Genomic DNA, 22895 nt, shown 5'->3' with positions numbered 1-22895 from the left:
GGTAAAAGGTTTATCTCAGCTGTCCAGTGTGATTTGCACAAATGTATATTAATGAGCTTCAGGAGATATTTCCTGTCTATGTTGAAAACAGGTGGACACTTGAGTCTCGATAACTAACTGGAGGCTATCAGTCCTCCTGTTTTAATAGCCTCCCTGGATCCCTTGAAGAACAGGCATGTACCCAGGGCTGTTTTTAAAATTACTATTATAGGGACTGTTCTTACATGTCTGCACTTTTTATTTTCATACAATTGATTTTTTTTTCTTTGTAGTAGTCTTTGTATTCCTTTCTCCTCCTTGAGCTTTGAATTCCAGAATTATTTCAGTATTACGCCATGTGGGAACACAGAGGCTTGACCTGACAGTGCTGCCGACAATTTACACATCAGGGTGTAACGGCCGGGCATATTCTTTGCTGTTTTGCATTCCTTGGCAAAGTATGCCTTTGTTTAGTCTTGAGGGAGTAGGCTTCTCTGATTTTCCATATACTCAGGACTTGACTTTTACACAGCTAATGACTGTTCTGCTCTGTATGGAATGCAGATGTTTGCATTTTCACAGTTTCTCCAGTTGCCTCTCTGTTCCTTTTGCATACTGCAAGGTGTCTAATCTATGATGAAGAATGGAGGCATTTTTTGTGTGTGTAATTTCTAAGAAAAATTACATGGGTTATGGCAGACATATGCTTCCTTTCCAGTTTACCTCATTTATTTCTAAAATCCTATAGTCTGTTTTTGTATCACATTTAGAACATTAGCCAGGAAGTCCTGGCTAATTAATTATCCTTCAAAGTCATACACTTCTTTTCTAGCAGTATACCTTTGAAACTGAAAAATGTCTTATAAAAACGGAATGTTAAGTATTTTTATAGTTTTGTTTTTTAGTCGCACATTATCGTTTTGAATGCAACCTATATCTCTATTAGATAAAATAGAAAACTTTTCATCCACCCTGGGAGTTTGAGGTGATATGTTTGTGCACATGGTACTTGGATTAATTTTAATATTATTACTTGAATATATGGATTTTTTTGGGAGGAAGTAATTGATACCTATAAAGGCTAGTTTCTGCTTATCTATTTTAAAGGTTGATTTTTTTAAAAGAAAATGATCTTTGCAGATTAAAATGTTTACTATAATTATAAGCATGCTGTATCTGTCTGTCTGTCTACTGTCTTACACCACACTGATATCTGGGCTCCTTCTCTTCACCTGACTTAGGTCTTGGTTTTCCAGGATATCAATGGTCCCTACCTGTTTCTGTTTGAAACAGCAGCTTGTGCAGTTTATTAGCGAGTCTTGAGGGAAGCAGTGACCCCAAAGGTAACTGTGGTGGTCAAAGCCAGCTCAGGAGAATGGTGATAGTGAGGGATAGGACCCCAGCCATGATGAAGGACGTGATAGGGACTATTTCTTGAATTTTTACTGTCCTCATATCTGTGCTTCTGCAGGCTCTTAAAACCCCTGTGGGTAGACAATGAAGGGTCGCTTGTTTTCTTTCTGTTTAGTATTAAACTTCTTAATTTAAACATATTTGGACTTAGGACCCAAAAGTTACAGATCAATTCACAATTTATAGTTGAGAAAACAGAATTATAAGATGAATAAGTTATTCATTTAGAGTTCAACAACAAAGTAGGTGTTAAATAAATATTCATTGACTGGTGAGAGTAAAAGGGGGCTTGAAAGTTGGGGTCTCCCGACTCTTTGTTCTCTGACTATTTTGACTGCTCCTTTGCATTTCCCAGGGCTAAAAATCTACTCCTTAATTATGCATAATTTACAACAAATTATAATTGTTCTTTGGTAACTATAAATTGAGACGTGGTCTTTGTTGTTTTGCTGACTTTTTTATTGATAAATAACCATGTAGTGCACAGCAAAAAGACATCTGTGCATACAAGCACATTAAAATCTCTAATCACTGTTTATTGACCTGTATCACTTTTATCTCCACAGAAATTGGCCCAGTGACAGTTACCACAGATCCCAAGAAATTCCAATATGAACTCAGAGAACTGTATGTTCAGGTGAGTGCTTGCTTTCAATTTTATTTTTTTGAGGGGAAAGGAAAATCATGAACTTCTGGCTGATTTTCTTTATTTTTAAATCTGAAAGTAGTAACTACTGTTTTGTTTTGTTTTAATTCTAATATCACTTCTTTTTCTCACTTGAGTCCTGAATGAATTGAATGATAGATACGGAAATTGGGCAGATTGGGTTCAAAATATCACCTCCATTTATGCATTGTCTGCCTGTTTCCATGCAACAATGATGAAACTCCATAGTTGTGACACAGTGGCCAACAAAGCCTAAGGCATTTACTCTATGATCCTTCACAGAATAAGTGTACTGACACCTGCTCTGGGTGACACCTTTCACCGAGAATCATAAGGAACATATGATGTATGTGATGATGTAATTAGGGTAACTTTGATATTCTGTGCTATTGGTCAACTATATACATTTTTTGACTGTAAGTTTAATTTTATTATTAGAGATGATGAATAATTGATTTAAATGTTACTCTGAAAACAGGACTTGAAGATAGGCCTGATAGGCATCTTCTCCTCATTGCTGCTTGGAGGTCATTATTCCCAAATCCATTCATTGAAAAAAATTGCTCCCTTGAGCCTGTTTTATTGTCCCACCCTCCCTGGGTGGTCTCTGTTGAAGTCATGTGCAGATCTTTTGGCCACTCCCCATCACTTATCTAAGCTCTTGGTACCTGGATCCTTGGCTACCTTTGCCCTTTAGGACTGCCGTCAATCATTCCAGGGCACTTCAGCATTTAGGGGAATGAACTATCAGGACCTCCCCTCAGTTCCTTGATCTGCTAGTCCTCTTCCATGACCTTTTCTTTACTCCATCTCAGTCTTCTATTCACATACACTCTCTGGACCTTATCACCCTAGTCCATTGCATCTCTCACATCACTGATTCAGGCATCTGATCTCCAACAGCAGCCATCTGTCCACTGCTTGTTGGTGTGGCTGCTTATGCTATGGCTGTTCCTTCACACTCATTGATCCCTATCCTGTCTCCCAGGCTATCAGCTTTCCTTTTTCACTTTCCTTCTTGTAGCTCTGAGTCCTGTCGTTTCAAAGACACTGTTTTTCTTTCTTGTTTATTGCTTTTCTTTTCAAAAGGCAAAACCTCATTCCTGAATGGCCTCCATTATATCCACTGATGGCCAAATGCTGTTGAAATCTCAGAACATGGAATATTTATTTTGCTGTAAATATATACCACCTGTCTCCCTGGACTCTCAAAACTTCCATGATCCTACTGTGTTTCTTTGGTCAATTACATCTCCCATTCCTCCCAATGAAGGCTTCAGATCTTGTCTATTCTTCAACTTCCATCCCATCACCCTTTCACTACTGTCTATTTCAGCTAATGATCTCCTTTGATCAAGTCATCTCACTGTTTCATAAACAGACACATACAAAGGGAAGGGTTCTGCTTCCTTATCTAGCACTTAATGTGCCTACATCCGGTACCCATCCTCTTCTCATTTTCTACAGCTCCTTGGCTTTCTCAGGATCTTAACGCTATCAAACTGTTTCTTTCAATTGCTTAAGGGTACCCATTTACTTTTAAATATGTTTCACCCCCCACCAAATAAACAAATCCCAGCAAACCAAACCATAAAAAGCAAGACAAAATAAATAAGAACAAATCTTTCTTTTCCCCAAATCCTCTTACGAATAACACCTTTTACCTCTCTCGGTTCCTTCAGTGCTAAGAAAGTTGTCCATATTCACTGCCATCATTTCCTCACACCTCTTCTTCATTCATTCTTCAGTCTATTTCAGTCTGGTTCCCACACCACCACTCCATCCGATAGCACTAGCTGCTGACACATGATCTCTGTTTTGCTGCATACAGTGCAAACATTTCAGTTGTCAGCACACCAGGTGACTATCTTTTAGTCCTTGGCAATACTGGCCTCGCCCTCCTTGAGACATTCTCTTCCCTGACCTACTCTTTCATTTTTCTTACCACTTTTTCTTAGTTTCCTAAACAGCTCATTTTCCTCCAGTTGGCCCATTAAATGTTTATGATCCTGGTTTTGAATCTGGTCTCATTTCTCCTCTCGTTTTATATCTTCTCCTTAGGAAAAATCATTCATACCCATAAATATGTTTCTAGCTTAGACCTCTCCTCTGAGAAATAGACCATTATATCGTTCTCTTGGATGACACAGTGGCCCTCTACAGTGAAACTCACTAATATTCCCTTTCTGCTGCCCCAGATTTGGTCTTAAATCCTTGCTCTTTGTCTTCTGTTATCTTTGTGAGTGATACCTGTAATATTCTGGTTATACTACCAAAAATCTGAGTCATCCTTAATTTACCTATCCCTTTCCCCCCTACATTCAAACCATCAAGTCTTGGTTTTTAATTTTCTAAATAACTTTTTTTTTTTAAATCAAATGACTTCTCTCCATTTCTGTTGGCACCACCTAACCCAATGACTATACCTGTAGGTTAAACTTGTGCAAAAAAGTTGAGTGATCTACTCTGAGCACTTAATAAGTTATCTCACTGTTTGACACACACAGGCACAGACCAATGGAAGCCTTCTGCTTCTTCATACCTAGGTGATTTTCCTGCATTTATTCTTACTTTTATGTTCGAGACCTTCCCTACTCTGACAGGCAGACAAAATGATCTCAAAATACATCTCAGAACAATTCCCCCTAATACTCCGTTCACTCATCTCCTACCCCCACCTCATCAGAGTCTTGCCAGGGTTCTGAGTGACCTGAGACCTGTCTTCCTTTTCACCCTATCTTGAACTATTATCTGTCTTGGGCCCAGAGCTCTGCCCTAGGGGGCTTGCATAGAACACCCCCATATCTGTATCCTCACCCACCTCCCCATGGGGCTTTTGAACCTGCTGTTCTCCTTGTATAGGAAGTTCCTGTTCTTTGTCCTGCCCTCACTTCTATGCGCCCTTAACCTAGATTAAAATCCTATATTCAGAGTCTCACCTGAAATACCACTTCCTCCGAGAATCCTGCTGCCTGTCCTCCAGGCTTGGTCGTATCTCACTGCATCTCTCCGGCACAGAGTAGATGGGATTTCACATTGAAGCACCCTGTCTTATTTAACCCTAGTAAAACACCTGGTAGATAGAACATGCTCACTTTTTGATGAATGAAAGAATGACCACTATGTACAGATCAGCAGAGTCCTGACAGAGTTTGAAGTTTAATGCTTTGATCACCTTGACTGTTGGGTGAATGACTTGATTTGGAACTGTATATGGTATGAGCATAACTGGGACATAGTGTGAGAAAATTCAAAGCTTCCAAATGTGTATTCTATCATGATTGGTTTATTGTGCATCTCTACTTTTAAATTACATACTAAATTGAATAATGTTTCATAAATATCTACATAGGTTTATATAGTCATCCCTTGGCTACTGTTCTGTGTTACTAAATTTCTTCTGATAACCTTTTTATTAATCCTCCATTTGCTTCCTCTTACACCACATCATTCTTTTTCAGTCATTGTCTTGATGCTTATTTATTTTTCTGCTCCTTGATATAGCAAATTCTTTGCCACTTTGGATGTCCAGATCCTTTGAAAAAACTTTTACATAGAAGTTTCTGTCCTGTACCTGGATCATAGGATTTAAAAATCATATTGTCCTGGCTGTTAAAATTTTTATGTTCTCGTATTTTATCATGAACTCCCGAGGTCAAGAGCCTCTGGCCACCTGTGGGATGAACCAGGGTCTGCAGTAGAATAGCCTTAAATAGCTGTTGAATAAATGAATGTCATATGAGGGTGGTTTCTTTTAAAAATGTATTTTTAATAGTAAAACTATATCAAGTATGATACGAACTTTACTTGGTGGTAGGAAAGATACCTTAAAGAACTTAACTGTCAGTTTTCATTCTAAAAAGATTCTGGAGGGCCAAGTCATGGAGATTTCTAGCTGATAGAATGTTAGGGAAGGACTTACTGTATTTATTCTTTTCGTCTCTGCAAGAATACAGCTCGGCTGTGTGTTTGGAAATCTGGCCAGAATGAAAACGCCTGCATTCTCTGTGGATCTGGCACTGGCACTTCCTGATTTCCTGCCTCTCCCTTTCTTTTGTTCTGAAGGATCTTTAGGAAGTGCCCTTATCCTTCTGGCTCCATTTGTCGCCAGGATGAAGGATCATGGCTCTTACTCATGCTCCATTGATTCCTTCCCCAGAGCCCTCCCCCTCCAAGCTCCGAAATTGAACTTGGTACAGATACTCTATAGAGCCATATAGTAATTCTGTTCAAGAAGATAATCTTTTTTGGGGGAATGAAAGTATGTGTCCATTTCTCTGAAGATTTCCTCTAGGACAGTCTGCATCTTACAGGATTTGATTTTGTTTGTCTTGTGATCCAAGAGGATGCTTACTTAGAACAACCAGCCAGGGAAGAAGTGACATATTTACTTTTCCTCTTTGTTCAAAACTGGGCACTGTTTTGACATTGAGGATAACACAGAAGTATTTTTATTTTCAACGCTTCTAGTGAATCATTCCTTTTTAAATCAATAGTAAAAAATGTCATCAAGTAAGTGTCAAATATGAAAGCCTCTAGGCTACATTAACACCTAACCTAAAGAATACATTTTGTTTTCTCTTCAGTGTTTGCTTGGAGAACATTTTATTATTTTGTAAATCGCTCTGAGAAACTAAAATTCACAAACTTCATAAAATTTTAGTATGAGATACCAAAGTTTGTTCTGTGTGTAATTTCCAGACCCTTCTTTAGTTCCCCTTCTACCATTTTTAGTAACTTCCCCCCAAATCACTGATATCAAAAGCAACAAGGGTTCCTGTCTTTTTAAAATTAACTTGGATTAAAAAAAAAAAAACCTTCGAAAGTATTCCCTTCACACTTTAATCATTTTGAAAACAAGTAAATTTAGTCTCAATAAATTAAATAATTGCCCGTTAACTTTTTACTAGGCTCAGCTGTTTTTCTTCTAGAGCAGTGGAATTAACTTGAGAAAAAGCAATTTCAAATTTTCCAGGAAAAATGGAGAAAAAAAATCACTAAATTTAAATCATTACATTTATAACATTAATATCACTTTCCTTCATCCTCTTGCATCTGGAATGCAGAGAAGAAACTTGAAAAGCATTGGAGCTTTCTCTCTGGAGACAAGAAGGGAAAACAAATGATAACAATGGTATTCAAATCACACAGAGCTTTGGGAATTAATATCCTTGTAAATATTCAGTGCTAAGTCCTGCCTCAGGTCACATTCTTTATAAGAAACTATAAAGCTTGTTAAGTTTTAGAAAATAGTGTTGGCAGTGATATGCTTTCAAGCCTTTTATCCAAACGTTTTAAAGAACAAAAAAGCATATTAGTCAAACATTTGAAATTTTAAAAAAGGAAGATATTTCTACAATAATGGAATTACGATTTTTTCGTACAGATGGTTGATCACCCAAACTGAAAAGCTTCTCACATAATTTAATTTCTCTTTGAAGTCTTTTACTAAAATTGACCCTAAAAAAAGTAAGAATAAGAGTGAAAATGCATAGAACAGCATTGTCACAGCGCAACAGGACAGAGTTGTGAATATCATGGTAAGATCCAATTATTGTCATTCTTAAACAGAAACAGGAGAATAAATAGACGAACTATAGTAGGCTGAGGTTAAGGGGAGAAGTGGTTTGCTGTATTATAAGAATAGTTGATGTTAGAATTATGATGTTAGAATTGTTAGATAATAGAATGATGTTAGAATTAACTGCCAATAGAGAATATGAAAAACCATCGCCAGAGAGGCAACGACTGTTTTAACAAAGAGGATGAGGTAATGCTGATTTATGATGTCCGTGTAGTATACATTTTATTTGATTTCTAGCACTCTAAATCATGCTACTATATAAAAGTGTCCTTCTTGTTTCTAGATTTATAGAGAAATCTTCTTTATGAATTTAAAAAATCAAACTGGTATATAACAAAAAATTAAGAAAGCAAAAAAGAAAAGAAATTTACTAGAATAAGAAAAGAGAAAGGATTATATATCAGCATAAGTATAGATGTAATATAGAGCTATAAAAGTTGTGATTTTCATGTTTGGTAGTGGACGTGATTCAACTGAAGAAAGCAGTTTTTATTTTCATTGAAGACTTCTTAATATGTGTTTGATTTATAAATACATATATATGTGTATATATATATACATATATAAATGCATATATATATATATAGTGCACTTTTACAGGAGGATTGGCATGTATTTAATTTCGGGAAGGAAGTAAGATAGAGTGCAGTACATACAACTCATAATACATGTAAATGCTTCAAGAGTGGTAGAACTAGTGTCTGGATGAAAGTAAGGACTTAATAAATGTTAGCTATTGTTACTATTATTAATATTTTACTACGTCTAGTACCCCAAAGATTTTTTAAATGGACATAATCACCTAGTAATTATACCATAAGTGAACAACAATTACGGAACACGTGTCTTGTGAAAGATTTTGCAAGTATTTTAGGGTCATCTTCTTAATTTAAACCCACACATATATTATTGTTCCTTTTTATAAGTGAGCAGACTGAAGCTTTGAGATACTAGGTAACATGTCATGCTCGGGTCATCAGACTGGCAAGTAGCAAAGCTGGTCTCAGAAGTGGAAATATTTAATGTCAAAGCCAGTGTCCTTTTTATCACTTTGCTACTTTCCTTCTAAATATTGGTTTAAGTAACCTTACTAAGTTAATCAAATTAACATTTATTTATAGAAGTTCTCTTTGTGTTTTACTTCAAAGTAGGAAAGTAGAGAATTAAAGACAAATGTAGATCTAGGGCTGGTGTCATTCTCAACGAAACAAATTTTTTTTTTTTTTTAAAGATTTTTACTTCCTCTTCTACCTCCGGTCACTGAGTAATTGGCTCACCTAAAGTTACTGAGCAGCAAATGACAAATTGTAAATTGAAAGTTACTAACTTTGCTCAGCATGTCTTCTTGCTACGTAGTGTAGTAAGCTTATTTAAGTGTGACCTCAGAAATCACCTTGGAGAGACACAAGAAGATTCATTGTAAGAGACTGAAAGGTAGTGTTTATACTGTAGTCACATTGGTAGGTGGTTTTGATTATTTCTGTTGTTAGAGCTGAAACTTCCGGGACCTGAACAAAACATCTATTAAAACTTTAGTTTGCTGCTAGAGTTTTCTGCTAGAGTAATACATTCTCTGAGGGACAGATAATCCTGTATCACCAGGGAGTGCAGGATGGGGACCAAGATAAGTGAATGGAGGGCACTGAGTGGGAATGACTGGCCCTTTTCTAGCCACCCATTCTGGTACCTGTCCAGAAGCAAATAGCTGGTTAATTTCTTAGTGATCTTTTGTGTGCACTTCAAAGGACAGAGAGTACAGAAGGGTATTCTGACTGTTGGATTGCTTCTTCAAAGCAGAATACACACACAGAAGAGGGTGGGTGTGGATAATGATGGGACATTTCTTGATTTTCTTTTTAAAGTGTGAACGTGCCGTTATGTTCTTCAGGGTAAATGCGTGAGTCATTGTCAAGTAAATATTGCAGTTATATGTGACAGAATAACATTTAGGAAGAGGAATCTACTGACCTGGGATACCTGGATTTACTCCATTCATGCTCTTAAGCCAACCGAAGGATTATTCTGTTCCCCACAATAAGTACTGTATCTGATTTTGTTAGCTTTTAGGTGATGGTAAGGATGGAGGTCAAAATGTTTTTCTTGGGAGAATGTTTCTTGATCTAAAGCCACCACTCCTAGAAAAAACTATAAACCTCACTTTCACAAAATGTGTATAAAGGAAACCAAAGAGTTTCTTCTCAATCCAAATTGATCGGAAGCAGTTCTCAGGAAGCTTTTTTTCTTGTTAGGCCTTGAAGAGGTCTCAAGAGGAATTGTGGAGTCTTGGTTTTGGTACTGAGTTCTGAGTATTATTTGTTCAGTGACTCCATCAGATGTTTGAATCCCTTCCAGGAGCCTGTCAGTACCTCAGACGTGAACTAACATCAGTTAGATTTGATAGCACTGGCCTTCATCACCAGTTGATACCTGGGGACCTCCTGTGGAGAATGTCTGGGAGCCTCTGTTGGTGTTTGAGGCTGATAAGGGCTTTCTTTGGCAAACATAACCCAGTCTCCTGCTAAGTCCTTCAGGTTTCCTTATACAAACTTTAAACCAGGTCTCCATTCTTTCATATGCATGTTTTTTTTTTTAAATCCTCATCTATCTACTCTGTCGACGTTAATCTTCTTTTGAGATGGCCTAGATCTTAGTTCACCAGTGTTGTTTAATGACTACCAGTTCTTTAAAAAAACCAAAACACAAAAAACAAAACTTACCTATCTCAAGCTTCCATATAAATATTAATGTTTATAAATTATAATGATTTTATTAATAAAAATACTCTACTGATAGTTTTTTTTATCAAGACCTAATACGACGTACACAGCACAAATAAATTTCTATCACACTAAATAAAAAGAATCATAAACATTGCAACCTCCTTCAACTTCTCAGTAACAAAGATAATGCCAGATGTCTGGAAAGCATATAAAATCCATATGTGAATGTTGGAGCAGAACAGAGAAAGATTTTAGTGAAGGAGTAGAATCTGAGTAGTGCAGACGAAAGACAGAAAAGGGTCATAGCAGAGAGAAGACGGGGGAAAGAAGGCAGCCCAGAGGAGGTGCAAGCAGGGGAAGTGCCCAGTCCTTGGGTAAGCGAGTGGAGATTGCCCACTAGGACTCCTTGTCTGTGCTCCTGCCCTCTTTGGCTCCTTCCCGCTGAGCAGACAGGAGAGCCGTCTGATGGGAGACCAGGAGTCCATTCCACCCGGGGACCAGGGGAACGGCTGAATCTGAGGGGAGAAGAAAAGGTCCCAATAAAAAGGTGCAGAATCCTCAAGGGAGGGAGGAAGGAAGTCTCTAAGTGCAGAGAATGGGGGAATTACTGAAGTGGATACTGAGAATTCTGCAGTATCGTTTTGCAGTTTTCCATTTTTGCCTGCAGTTAACCCTGCACACTTCCACCTGCCTTCTGCTCACTAGAAGCTAGACAGTGGTGTCTTTTGCTGTGCTTGGCTGCCTCCATGCCTTTTCCCTCTTGAAAGGACCAAGGTCCATTATAATTCATGTCAGTTGTGAAGCTTTTGACATGTTTTAAAGTATGAAGGTATGCCATTTCCTGACTTGTTAATCAAGATATTGAATGCCTGGTACCTGGTGTATTTTTATTGTTATTTAAATGGAAGTGAAGTGAATCTCCTTTTAAGACCCAGCATGAAATAAGTTCCAGCAAATGGAAAGATCAGTTGTTGAAGAGTTAGACCCTTACTACTGACAGGGGCTAACGTGAAAACCTGGAAAAGGTTGTAGTTGTTACCCTTTAATGTTCCTGGAATCAAGGTCTGCGGTTCTTTGATGCCTTGATCTGGATTCCACCTTCTTCAGACGAGTAAAGGGCAGCATGATGGACTGCCTGGTTTGTAGCAGCTTCTTGTTTTGATTATGGAGATTAGAAGTCTGAACTCTGAAATACTCTGATTGTCTCTCTGCACATCCCTGCTGTATTTTCTATAAGTGATGAAGACCAAATGTCACTGATGCATTAGAATTCTACAGTCGTTCTGATTTATACTTGCTTGGAAGCAACTTTAAATTAAATTCAGTGTAATTTAATGATTTCCACATGTACATTCTGTTTTCTTGGTTGTAGAATTGCACAACTGTGTTTTAAGGAAGAGAACTGAGAGTTGTCAACTTTTGTTCAGCGTGCGACTGAGTTTCATTCCTAAATTTTATAACGTAAAGGGCAAATGCAGCAAGTAAGGCATTATTTAAAACAGTGGGTGTACCACGTGAAAGGAGTACAGTTTGACTCTGAAGCTAGGCTTAGTGGGTTGTAGTCACGTTAGAAGCAGGGTAAATATTGCAATGCCAGTGGATATTCTTTTGGACTCAGGCATGAGCCTATCAAAAATGTTTTATTTTTTGATTGCTTAGAGTTAGGCATACCTGGGACACAATTGATATAAACAGCAGTTCAGTGAAAATGGATGATGAGAATAGAAGAATTGAAATGGGTTGACCAGAAGAGAAATAAGGCAGGGGCAAGGGCGTGCTCTGAGATTAGCCTCCTTCCTTCTCTCTCCCTCGTTTGATAAGCATTTTCCCATTAGGCTTTGGACAGGACCTCATTTTTCTCCAACTCGTCTCGGGGTTTGAAGGTTCAGTTTATTCCAGTACTGCTCCCACACTGTCGTGTAATTAGAAAAGACCGTGTGATAATCTGGTTTATTACTTACTCCCTTGACTGATAGGATTTCTATTCATTCTTATTTAATCTTGCTTTCCAGGAATTTATTTTTTGAACATAATTATTGTAATTCTGAGGTTACGGTTTTTTCTCCCCCCTCCTTTAATTCTAAAAGCAGTGTTTCCTGTGAAAGGTCACATGCTTTTGTTTTTCTGGTACACATTTTTTTTCTATCTGAAGTGTGTTTGGCAACTTAGTAAATTATAGTCATCAGCAGAATTATAGAGATAAAATGGTGACTGTATCTACTGGTACAAATTAATTATATTTCAGAGTTCAAATAAAAACACAAAGTTAACAATCAGGCCCTTTAATATGCATTTAAGGAACGATTCAGTTCAATACATTCTGCAACTTCATGTCCCTCACAGCTTTCATCTTCATGTATATGTGCAGGTTTATGTGGTTTTGGGGTATACATTTGCATTGCTGTATTGTTTTCTTTTGTTAAGTATTAAACTTGATCTCATGATGCCAGGAGGGGGAGGGTGGGGGGAGAGAGCAAGGGTGGGAGGGGAGAGAGGGAAGGAAAGGAGACGTGGGAGTTAGTTTTAAATACCACTAGGAATATTTATATATACACACATATGTATTCATGTATGTTTTTCTTGGTTAAAGAGCAACTTTTGGCACTTGCATTTTTAGGAGACTTAGCTCTGGAAATGAGATGGGCTAGGTTTGAGTGACGTGCAGACTGAACACAGCAGGTGTGTCTAGATTGAGTCAAGATTGCTTTGCATGTTCTCATTCACCCACTTACCCACTTAATCATTGATTTATCCATTCATTCATCAAACAACAATGGAACACATGCGAAGTTTCCCAAAGAACAAAGATCTAGTGGGAGGAAGCAGATAAATTATGAATGCAGCTCAGTGAATGCTGTAAAAAGAAGGAGCAATATTCTGTGGGCATCCAGAAGAATGAAGATCTTTCGTTCCTGACAAGCAATTTGTAGTCACAGGAGTTGATGAAGGAAATAAAAGCCTTCGCTGGAGTTGGCTTGAACCCTTAGGCCAAGCAGAATTGAGTTTAAATCCATGTTCTTTCACTTACTGGTTGTGTGACACCTGAGAAAGGGGTTTTCAAGATTTAGTGCTCTGTCAATAAAATGTGCTAAAAATAATACTTAACTCATCAGTTGATACAAAGCACAAATAGTCTGTGCTGGTCTCAAAGTTGATATCCATTGGGTGAGTACAAGTAGGGTGTCTTGTTACCAACAGAAGTACCAGTTAAATTAATGAGGCTTTTCATAAGTTCAAGTTCCTGAGTTCTAAATTTCTCCATCACAGGTGTTGTACAGACTATTACTTTACTTTTTTCCCCATTGGTGTTTAGGCTAAAAGAGAAAATGTTAAGACTTCTGAAGGACTACCTTTTTTAAAAGTTTGGAACTAAAAACTTAAAAGTATTTTTTCTAGTTTCAGTCACAATCCCATTACCCTAATTTTGTAATCTGTACATGAGTTTGACACAAATTAACCTGAAGTATCTGACTTTGTGAGGCTTATTTATAAACATGAACATTTTGACAGTGGGCCTCTTTGGACTATTCTGGCTAATTTAGCTTTTAGCCTAATTTAATGATGAGAAGATCAGTTAATGATTTGGGAAACATGACTAGCAAACTTGTGAGTTAAGTTTCCGAGACATTTTCTATGTTTATGTAAATATGTAAAGCCTTTATGAGCTTTGTGTTTGTGTGTGTGTATATATATTTAAACAAAATAGCTGATTTATAGATTTTTGGACTAGGTTGTAGCTTGATTTTTAGACCTTAGTAAATTATAGAAACTTGAGTTTTGTTTCTAATAACTTCTAGGAAGCAAAGTTCAAGGAAGAGTTAGATAAAAGCAACAACCTTACAGGTAACAGTCTAGAACGGAGCCTACATAATGAAACCAAATGTATCCTTCTAAAGCAGGGGTGTCTCACAAAAATATAAAGTGAACCAGATTTGTAATTTAAAAAAACATTTGAAGTTAGTTTTAATAATATATTTATTTAACTTATTATATCTAAAATATTATTTTAACATGTTTTAACAGGATAAAAAATGGTACTTCAGTTTTTTAATTTAAATTTTAATTAATTAAAATAAAATAAAACTTTCAGTTCCTCCATTTCACTAGCCATATTTCAGTGCTCAGTAGCCACATGAGTTAGTAGCTACTATTAGCACATATCTAAAAATCTTCCTTTTATAGGTCATTTTAATGGTTGTTTATGATTTGAAATGATTAGAAAATTAAACTGAAGTATTAGATAGGGAGCTTACCATCATATGTTAACTTATTTTGGGAAAAAGCAGGTTATTTCTCTCTTCAGGAACCTACATCCACAATGAGATAGACAAATAGTTTCACTAATATATGAATTAATGTTAACACTTATTTTTAATTTTCAGTTATCCACTGTAAGCAGTAAGGTGATAATTTAAAAATGTTGTACTTTTTTGGGAAGAAGAAAGTTTTATTCCTAAGAACAACTTATGTATCAATATGTAATCAATATGATTATAATGTAACCTGTCTGCTAATGTGAAATTTAAGGCAGAATAATCATTTTTATTGTAAAGAATACACTGATTTCCACATTTACACAGCAGGAAAAAATTAGGCTACACAGTCCACTCCTAAGGAGTGTGTAAGCTACAGGTTTCTGACATACGTGGGTCAGAACGTTTGCTTCTGACTTGGCATTACCCAGTTTTCTGGCTGCTTTGAGAGCTTGTTCTTCCGTAAAAGTCCAAGAGTTCATTTTGGAGAGTCTGATAGGAAAGAGTTCAAGAAACAAAAAGAATGTGTTTCGTTTGCAACTGTATTTGTGAAATTGTTGTGGAGTTAGAGGTGTGTCAGCTCGTCTCACTCTTTCCTTTGGATATTAGCCAGTACTAAGCATTATATATGTGAGTTGCAGTGTTTCACAAAGGTGTTGTTTTTTCTTTTTTTCCAGGAGAATAAGGTGATTCCAACACTTAAAGTGAATGTTGTTGGATATATTGGTTTTATTAATATGGGCTCGAAACTGTTCTATTTAGATTTACAGAATGAAAATATACTGAATTAAAGACTTGAGAGGTCCCAGTTTCAATACATGTTTTTTAGGGCTACATTCAAGTTTTAGGATGAGCCTGAAGTTATGGAGGGATCTCAATGAGATGAATTAATTAATTACATCAATATGTAGTCAATATAATTATAACATAATAACTTCCAAGGTCTCTCGTGGTCTCTAGAATCTGCTCCTGGGTAATGTTTAGGGATGATCATCCCTGAGTCCTCTGAGAGTAAATCTGAATGCAAGTCAAGTGGCTCAAAGACTGTTCTTCATTCAGTAACTGGACATGGTTTCTCATTCTTGCCATTCCTAGCATGTATCTCTGGATGCAAAGTTGACTGCAAATAAAAATTATTCCTGTCCAGCATACCAGAGTTACTAATGTGCCCAATAGCTGTTTCCGACTTTCCTAACATGCAAATACTCATTCAGGGGCATTTGTTGCACACCAGAATCCCCCCAAATAACTATTATATGAAGGGAAAATATATTATTAAAGAATATAGCAAGTTAGAGTAGATCTGAAGAGTGAGGAAGTATATCTGAATGGGAGCAAAGAGAACATTTTAATGAGGGGAAGGTATATGAGCTCAACCTTGGAAGGAAAATAGTTCAATTTGGCAAATATTTACTCAGTGATTACTATCTGTTAGCAAATGATATGAACCAAGGACTCAAGGACTTGGCACACAGTCCCTGCCATCAAAGAGCTTATGGAAGATGGGAGATTTTAGACATGTGTACATTGGTGAGGAATGCTTGATGGTGGGGATGGAGCAGTAGAAAGAGTATTTGCTTGAAAGTGCTAAAGGAATGAACGTGTGAAGCAAGGGGCGTATTTAAAGAACAGGAAAATAGACTCAGCACTTTATGAAGAAGGAGCAGAAGGAGACAGAAAGCTAGAAAGATAATTTGATTCAACACAGTATTTAGTGAAAGATTTTAAAGAATGTGATATAGACGACTCTTCAGGAAAACTAAAGTTTGGTGGTAGGAAGAGCAGAAGATTAGATAGGAGGCTATACTTGTAATATAATTAATAAGAAGAATGGATTGTAGGAAGTCAAGAGGAAGCGAAGGGACAGATCCATGATGTATGTGGAAGGAAGATGGTTTGAACACTGATTAGGTGACGGACGAGGGGAGGAGTCATAGATGACTCAGGTTTGAACTAAAGTACCATTAACAAAAATAGGGACTTTGTGGTTGGGGGAGACCATAATGAGTTCCCATAGTCGATGTGTTGAATTGTAAATGCCCATAAAACGTCTAGGATATCTAACAAGCAGTTGGAAAATGGAATATTGGAATTCAGGAGATAGGTACAGTCTGCGGATACAAGTATACAGGTTTTTGAGAACGATATTAAACTAAATGGCATAAAATGCACATAAGTAATAGAGGTTAGGAGATAATTACTGCAAAAGTAGAAGGGACTAACTCAGTAAGATTTCTGGGGGTCGATAGCTGTTATCTTCTCAAAAGTGAAGATCAGGTGACTACAGCATCCAGCCCCCTACCACTGAGAAAGTGACAGAATGTTTAATGGGTATCTCAGTTTTAGAAGTAATTTATAATAGTTGGTGCTCTTTTCCAATACATTCAGTAAGTGATATTTTAAAGGCTGTAAGTTTTCAGTGGGATCCAGTGCAAGAAAACATTCTTTAGGCGGTCCAGGCTAAAGTGTAAACAATCCTTATGCTTGGTTTCTTATGACCCTGATTAAATCTGTGGTGCCTAAGACACCCGTATCAGAATCAGAGACTGTCTGGAGCCTCGGGAAAGCCCCAATAGGAGAATCAAATAGAATCTCCAGAGTTTAAAGATAAAACCTTATCCCTTTCATCAAGTACTGATTTCCTTCTTGAGAAAGAGCCCTTACTTACTGGGTTCTGCTGGACTGTGGATAGTGGAACGACAAGGCCCCGCATCATCCCAAGCGGCCCTGCTTCCTGTCTGATTGTCTTTTCTAGACCATCATCTAGGATGAGATACTTTAGCTTATTCATCTCTGTGTGCCTAATTTGTAGCAGGGTGTTCAGCAGTTATTAATTACTCAAAACATATTGGTTGAAAGTCTATTTTCTTGGCCCTGCAGTTATTGATATCTATGCTTAGGAGATAATTAAGACATTTTATATATATAAAAATATATATATATATTACATATATATGTGTATATATATTACATATATATGTGTATATATATAATTTATATTACAAATATGTTTATATTTGTAATAGATTTGTACTTACATATTTATAATAGAAGAAGATTTGAAAGAGCATTAATGTTCAAAAGTAGAGAAATGCCTGACTAAGTTATGGGACGTAGACAGAATGTTATGCAATTATTAAAACCTGTGATTTTGAAGAATGTTGATGACATAATAATATAAACAAGATATAGCCCTAAATTTAATATATAAAACCATAAATACAGTATGCTCACAATTTTATCTATAAATTCATATGTGTTTGAAGGACGTAAATATGAGGAGAATTCCTCTTGGGGTGAGGGCTGTTTTTGTTTAGGAAAATATTTTGAGCCTAATTGAGTAGAAAATAAAATCCAGAAGTCATGTGTCAGTAGGAAAAATGAAGCAGAGTGAAAAGAGTGGTAACAGGGGTGTTTTACATAAAGTGGTCATGGCACGCTTCCCTCCTGGGTCACATTTAAGCAGAAACTTGGAGTATATATAGGAGATAAACCAGTGTATTTGTTTGTTGGTGGGAATCATCCAGGAAAGAGGGAATGTTTGGTGATGGAGTAGAGAGAAGAGATGGCTTCAGGAGCCATGTCCTTGATTAGGCACAGGTAAGAGGTTCGCCTTCGTTGTGAGTGCAAATGATTCCCTCACTGTGAAGGTGGAGCACGTGGCTACCATGTTGCTGTAGGCTAATAGGTATTGGAATGGGAGTTGATGAAAGTTTTTTCAGATTGCTTCTGTCTTCTCAGTACAATAGAAGCAAGGTCATCAAATCAGAGTGAGAAGGGATAAGAAAAGAAGGGATGTATGAAATAGGTACGATAATGAGAGTGAATCAATATGTAGTTAACTAAAAAGTATATAACGATTTCTATTATTTTGCATATTTTGGGTGAATTTTTAGTATACCCATAAGTACAGGTTTGTCTGTCTCCACATCACTTTCTATCTTCTCCGTCTCCTTGTAACCAAAATGGTTAATCTAGTGGCAAACTGGCCAAAAGTAAAAGTGAAGGGAACTTGCTCGGTTCTAGAGCTCCTAAAGTAACCTGTTACACTGTAAGATACATCTTTTCTGCTAATGAAGTAATTGAATTTTTTCTCACTGCTCCTCAACAGGGTGGTGGCGATTGTCCAGAAATGAGTATTGGAGCTATAAAAATTGCCTTGGAAATTTCTCTTCCTGGTTCTTTCATCTATGTTTTCACTGATGCACGCTCCAAGGATTATTGGCTGGCTCACGAGGTGCTGCAGCTCATCCAACAGAAGCAGTCACAAGTGAGTAGGAATCTGCCCCCTCCCCCAGTTTTCCACCTGAATGCAGCTGTGAGGAATACAGCATGCGAGAGATTGCCTCCGCTCTCTGACTGTACTGCGTGTGGCAAATGTCAATAGTTACAACTATTGATCCATATGTGTATGTCATTTAATGTAAACATATTAGATGGATATGTGATACTTGTACATAGCATACGAATGCCTTTTTTAATACAAAGAAATGATGAGGGATTAAGATGCTTATTACCGTCTTACCTTTGTAAGTGACAAAAACATAGCCACTACCAACAAGGCTTGTGTTTCAAATATCACCTCCTACCTAGAATCTTGTCTGTGTCAGTTACTCATTGTACCAGTTAGTTATTGCCACATAACAAGCTGTTCTGACTCTCCATGACTTAAAACAACAATCATTTATCTCTCACATGTTTGCAGGATTCAGTTGTTCTAGCCTTGCTTACTTATTTGTGTATCTGGGCATAGCTGGGGTTTGGCTTATCTAGGCTCATCTCTGGGGTGATTTGGCTCTGCCTCACAGGTTTCTCAGCCTCTTTCTGAGACCTTTGGTTAGTGTAGGCATGTTTTTCTCATGACCAAGGCAGAAACACTAGAGATCAAGTCAAAACATACAAGGCCTCCTGAGTGTAGGGTTGGAGCTGGTAGAATGTCTCATTTGTCTTGCGCTACTGGCTAAAGCAAGTCACAAGTGCAAGCTTTGATTCACAGATGACAAAATAAGCTTCACCTCTTTTGTAAGAGGAATTTCAGAATCATCTGCAGATTGCATGGATATAGGGAGAAATATATACATGTCTGACTGTATTTTTATGTATCCAATTTGCCTTCTAGTGTGTTAACATATAAATGTATATTGATTTCCGAAAACCCTTTAAACTGTCTTCTTTTTTTAAAAAAAATCATAGGTGGTATTTGTGCTCACTGGAGATTGTGATGACAGGGACCATATTGGATATAAAGTCTATGAAGAAATTGCCTCTACGAGTTCTGGTCAAGTGTTCCATCTGGACAAAAAGCAAGTTAATGAGGTCAGTGTAATAAAGTGGGTCTACCTTATTACTAGCTACTTACCAAAATCAGTCAGGCCAACCTAATTGTGACAGATTTGATTTCAAAAACAATTCAAATAAAAAGTTTTATTTTTTCCCCTAGGCCACTGGTCAGTAAAGGCATTAAACCAATGTGGAGAAGCATATCTTTATCTAGTGTTAATTTATAGACTGTATTATGCTATTCTGGTAAATTTTTAAAATTTAAGCATAAATTTATTTAAAATTCATTTATAGGAACTTGAAGACTTTTGTAGTTCTGTTGTTTAATAAGGTCAGTTTGTATTTCTGATACACAGCTCTTGGATAACTGGTACAGTGAAGCTTGGCTTTTACTTGGCTCATTTCACATGTGTTTACTGAAGTAGAACATGAAAAAGTGATTTATTAAGCAAAATTCTAATGAGGTTTGAACTTGAGAGATAAAAGTAAAAAACTATCACTAAGTAACTAGATCCTTATCTAAAAGCTTTTATAGTAAAATCTATAACCTTCATACTAAGAAAATCTTGGTATTTCTAAAAATGTGTTCCAGATGTGTCTAGTTGTCATGATTCTTTCTCCTTTTTTTTTTAACCAAGTCTTGGCCTCACTTGGGATAATACAATTTTATTTATTGATTTATTTGGCTCCCCAGTTCAGTTTCAAGGAACATGCCAGTGCAAAGGTCAAGTTTTATGTGGGCATAATTCACATTTGATTGATGTGGTCATTTTATCTATATAATTCTTTTTTTTTTGTCATTGTTGTAGTTAGTATTGTTTAAAATGTTCCTTAATGAACAATTTTTCAACTGCTTATTGAAGGATAACAAACATGATTAATGTTATATGTATGTATATACATATATATCCACAGATGCACACATGCACATCTATATATAATATATATATATATATACACACACACATAGATGTGTGTATGTGTGTATTTTTTCTTCTTTGTGATCTAATATATAGTAAATATTTCAGTTTCTGATGTGAGCTAAAAATACGGGTTTCTCTTTGTGGCACAAGATTCTGTGTGTATATATATATATTAGCATGGAGGGTATTGTGCTAAGTGAAGTAAGTCAGGCAGAGAAAAGACAAATACTGTGTGTATTATTTTTACTTATATGTGGAATCTAAAAATATAAGGCAAATTTAACAAAACAGGTACAGACTCACAGATACAGAGAACAAACTAGTGGTTACCGTAGGGGAGGGACAAAACAGGTAAAGGGGTTTAAAAGGTGCAAACTACTGGGTATAAAATAAGTTTTAAGAATATAATGTACAGCACAGGGAATATAATCAATATACAAGTTCTATTCATTTCATGATAGGCTCCTTTGTCTTGCATGAAATGGTTCAGCAGACCGCTTTTAACTAAAGAGTCCTGTTACATCATGGTGGACCTAATAGGACATTGCAAATTACTAGAATCAATAGTAAAATATTTTTATTAATATGTAATACACAAACCTGGAAGATTGCTTTAGTCTAATGAGTTTTTTTTTTTTTTCTTGCAAGAGACAGCCTTAGCGTTATGGCTTGAGTCCATATTGCATCCACTGTAGCGATGCCCACAGGGTCTGACACTGCAGGGGGTGGGGGCAGCCGTTATTTGCATAAACATCTGCAGGAGAATGTGGGAGCCTGGGAAGAGCAGTTTGAAGAGTGCAAGAATCTCTCAGAAACTGGGGTTCTTGACCCATCCCATACACTGTTCTTGACCCTAATGATGGAAAGGCCGCTGTTTGGAGTTGTTTTTAACCTGGAATTGTGTAAGACCTTGGGGTGCAGTCAGTGTCATCAGCACAGAGTAGGGCTTAAGTGAGGAAAAGCTGTCTTGCATCAGTGAGGATACCACCTGCTGAGGGGGTTGTGAGGCTTTGGGGGACGTGACAGTGGTGTCCAGTGCAGACAGATAGGGCATTGGTGCCAGCAGACGATACCCTGCCCAGTGGACAGGGTGGTTCCCAGCAGAAGGTACTAGAGAAGGGCCATGACCATGACCTAGAGCAGTTGCTTGAACCTGCTGCGAGCAGTCAGGCATAACCTAGAGATTGTCAAAACAAACTGGGTGAACTTTTAGGGGGAACCATAGGACTTTATTAGGAGTTAGGCCCCAGAATTAGAACATAACATATCCTTTCCCATAAATGTAATTCTATTTTTACTCATATGCCCAGGGAAAATTGACTTGTACAGAACTAAGAACACTGTTGTCCTAAGTGGAGAATATAAACCCTACAGAGGTGTAGGCTTACTTACTAAGCATATGGTGTGATGCATAGTTTTTGTAGTCCTAATGATGCTGATGGTTACCAAAATAATTTATAGGAACAAGTTTCTAAAAAATTGGTGTAAATTGCTGAAACTTTTATAGATACAGATATATAACAGAAATTTAACCCACTGGTATTTGTTAATAGTGTTTTTCTCCCGGATCATTAACTGATATTCTGATCTTTAAGTTTAGCTAGGCAGAATAGGACTAGAGAAAAGCATTGAGAAAATTGTCCATTTTTATAAACTGCAGTTTGATGCCAACAGGAATGGACCTGAGTTCATATGTCAGCCATAGCAATTCCAGTCCTCTTTCCAGTTGGTTCAGGAAGGGTCATCTCATCTACTCTGTGCCACTGAGACTCAAGGGGAATTAAGCGACAGGTGTCTTGGAAAAGTTCTCGTTTTCTGGATTTTGTTCTGCGTGGATGAGAATCCCAGATCTGGTGTAGACATCTTCATACAGTCTGAGGATGAAACAAGTAAAAGGGGGAGCAGAGAGCTAAGAAAACCCAGAGCCTTTGTATTAAGTCAACACTCAGACCCATCCTACCTCCAAGCCCCAGAGATAGGGGAGAGATCTTTTTGCTTCAGCTATTTAGAATTGCATATTAAGTTACCTAAAGATAAATGCACTCTAACAGATAAGAATTCTGTATTTCTTTGTGA

General features: G+C 37.1%; 1 protein-coding gene across 1 annotated transcript in view; it reads left to right on the top strand.

Moving 5' to 3' along the window:
• Nucleotides 1-22895, top strand: part of HMCN1 (hemicentin 1) — a 400921-nt gene that overhangs the window by 88559 nt on the left and 289467 nt on the right. Inside the window, exons 2-4 of the mRNA XM_006198786.4 lie at nucleotides 1959-2029; nucleotides 18728-18886; nucleotides 19810-19932. Of these exons, the coding sequence (XP_006198848.1) occupies nucleotides 1959-2029; nucleotides 18728-18886; nucleotides 19810-19932 (353 nt within the window). The remainder of the gene's footprint in view (nucleotides 1-1958; nucleotides 2030-18727; nucleotides 18887-19809; nucleotides 19933-22895) is intronic.

Source organism: Vicugna pacos, chromosome 23, assembly GCF_048564905.1.
Source record: "Vicugna pacos chromosome 23, VicPac4, whole genome shotgun sequence".
In the NCBI taxonomy this organism is placed as follows: Eukaryota; Metazoa; Chordata; class Mammalia; order Artiodactyla; family Camelidae; genus Vicugna; species Vicugna pacos.
This window is presented reverse-complemented; position numbering and strand designations above follow the sequence as displayed.